The sequence below is a fragment of the Amphimedon queenslandica genome, unplaced genomic scaffold (genome assembly GCF_000090795.2).
Source record: "Amphimedon queenslandica unplaced genomic scaffold, v1.1 AMPQUscaffold_13516, whole genome shotgun sequence".
Classification (NCBI taxonomy): domain Eukaryota; kingdom Metazoa; phylum Porifera; class Demospongiae; order Haplosclerida; family Niphatidae; genus Amphimedon; species Amphimedon queenslandica.
The window spans coordinates 851,474-853,594 of NW_003546248.1; the positions used below are offsets into that span (position 1 = coordinate 851,474).

Sequence of the window (2,121 nt, forward strand, 5' to 3'; positions counted from 1 at the left end):
AGTCAAAAGGAAGTAGTACATGTATATACAGGCTGTAGGAACTTCCCATCTCTTGCTGGAAAGCCAAGATGCTTCCAAATGTCGCTTTTGCTTCCTTCTAGAGGAAGAAGGTCCATCCCTTCAGATGCTATGTCTAGATATCAGCTGCTATCCTGCTACATGTGGTTGTAGTACTGAGCATGCCTATATGTCAACATGTGGTTTACTATCACGATAGCTTCAATACTACTATCATATCACAATAGCCTCTATACTATTACGATAGTGAATATATTCGAAACTATCGCCCAGCTCTAAATAATGGATGATAATAAATACTCTCTCACTTTAAAATAAATCTTTAATGACTTCATGTCATTCTCCTGAAGTCTCACTGACATTTCCTGCAAAGCATAAACACAACAGTACAGTTAGTGCTCTTCCTTGAAAATTGTGCTGTTAACTTTAAGGCATGAAGAGCATGTATCAGAGGTATGAAAATGTGATGAAACTTTTTAGAAATGGCATGCCCATAACTCAAAAACTCTTAGTTAGAATCAGCTCAAACTTTCTACACAGCATAAGGGCATCAATATGTATCAACAAATGTAATAAAAATTTGGGGTGATTTCGGAGCCATTTTTTGGAAAAAACCATGGGCTATAGTCTTGGGTACTTTTTAGATTTTGGTACTTTTCTTAAAATGGCCATAACTTGAATAATTGAAGTCGGAATCAGCTCAAACTTTCTACACAGCATAAGGACATATATATGTATCAGAAAATGTAATAAAAATTGGGGTTCATTTTAAAGCCATTTTTTGGAAAATACCATGGGGTATAGCCTTGGGTATTTTTCAGAATTTCAGTGTTTCCTTAAAATGGCCGTAACTTGAAAAATTAAGTCGAAATTAGCTCAAACTTTCTACACAGTATAAGGACATCAATATGTATCACAAAATGTAATTTTTAACTGGCATGAATCTGCTAGCTTTAAAACTTTTTAGGAATCAGCTTAAACTTTCTCCATAGCTTAAGAATGTATCAAGAAATATTGGAGGCATTATGGTACATAAAAAAACATGTAAATGTACGTCTAACTATCAATTATCAGTACCTGTCCAATGTCAGTTGGTATCATGAGAGACGGAAGATATTGTGACTGGAGATACAGAAGAAATTCCTCACCCTAATTAATGCCCATCCAATAACAACAAAACACTAACAGCACCTTACCCTCTGTGTGACTAGCTCCTTCAACAATGATACAATCTCACCCAAACACTGCAACAATAAAAATTATTTCATTTATTATTATTTATTTATTCTCTTTATTTTCTTACTAAATAAGCTTGTCCTTCATTTAGATCAAAGGTTGGTTGAAGAGGTACAACGAAGCAGATTGGTAGTATCTCTTTATACACGTAATCAATGAATCCACTGGTTGAAGGATAATCCAATAAAACATTCTGACCACCTACTTGTACATTATATTTTTAATAAGTCAAAAATTAATAATAAAAAAACAAAAAATAAAAATAAATAAATTTTTAATAATAATTAAATAAAAGACATACTCCAGCCTTCCACTAGCTTCTTTAAACTCATAAAGCAGATCCTCTTAACCTTTAGTGAGGAAGACAGAAAGCATTAGAAGCCAATACAAAAGGACTGGAAGTGTTCTTACTGATGAGTCGGGTGAGGTTGAAGCTCCTTCCACTATAGAACCAAGGACACTATTAACTTGCTCCATATCTATAAGAAATAATAATAAAATAATAACTTAAATAATATTAAATAATAATAATAATAATAATAATAATAATAATAATGAGGTGAAGCATTCACTTTGAGAGGCAATCACTTCAGTGACTCCATTGATGCAGATTGAATTAATAAAAAGATAATAGGACTTGTGAAGGTTTAACTTATCCCTGTACTCCTGAAAGTAAATAATAATTAACACACACTAAACAGTATAGCCTTTCTATTGTACTGTACTTCATTATCATCAGGCTCCATTGGTCTGTTAATACAGGATATGATCCTCTCTACAATTGGCGTGAATACTTGACTCAGGAAAGGCGACATCCTAGTCTTATACTTGGTGATGAGTTGATTGATGAGTGGTATGAATCCTGAA

At 33.2% G+C, this 2,121-nt stretch overlaps 1 protein-coding gene across 5 annotated transcripts in view; it reads right to left on the reverse strand.

Moving 5' to 3' along the window:
- Positions 1 to 2,115, reverse strand: part of LOC109584865 (exportin-T-like) — a 5,449-nt gene extending 3,334 nt beyond the window's left edge. The window contains exons 1-9 of one of the 5 annotated variants that reach the window (XM_020000780.1): positions 1,980 to 2,115; positions 1,827 to 1,920; positions 1,666 to 1,733; positions 1,556 to 1,604; positions 1,322 to 1,458; positions 1,215 to 1,262; positions 1,096 to 1,167; positions 327 to 383; positions 8 to 183 (exon numbers count right to left, since the gene is read on the reverse strand). In XM_020000780.1, coding sequence (XP_019856339.1) covers positions 148 to 183; positions 327 to 383; positions 1,096 to 1,167; positions 1,215 to 1,262; positions 1,322 to 1,458; positions 1,556 to 1,604; positions 1,666 to 1,733; positions 1,827 to 1,920; positions 1,980 to 2,069 — 651 coding nt within the window. In that variant the 5' untranslated portion in view covers positions 2,070 to 2,115 and the 3' untranslated portion in view covers positions 8 to 147. Of the gene's footprint in view, positions 1 to 7; positions 281 to 326; positions 384 to 1,095; positions 1,168 to 1,214; positions 1,263 to 1,321; positions 1,459 to 1,555; positions 1,605 to 1,665; positions 1,734 to 1,826; positions 1,921 to 1,979 lie in introns of those variants that run through there. The other 4 variants (XM_020000786.1, XM_020000772.1, XM_020000765.1 and 1 more) reach the window with 4 other exon arrangements.
- Between the last annotated feature and the right edge of the window lie 6 nt (positions 2,116 to 2,121).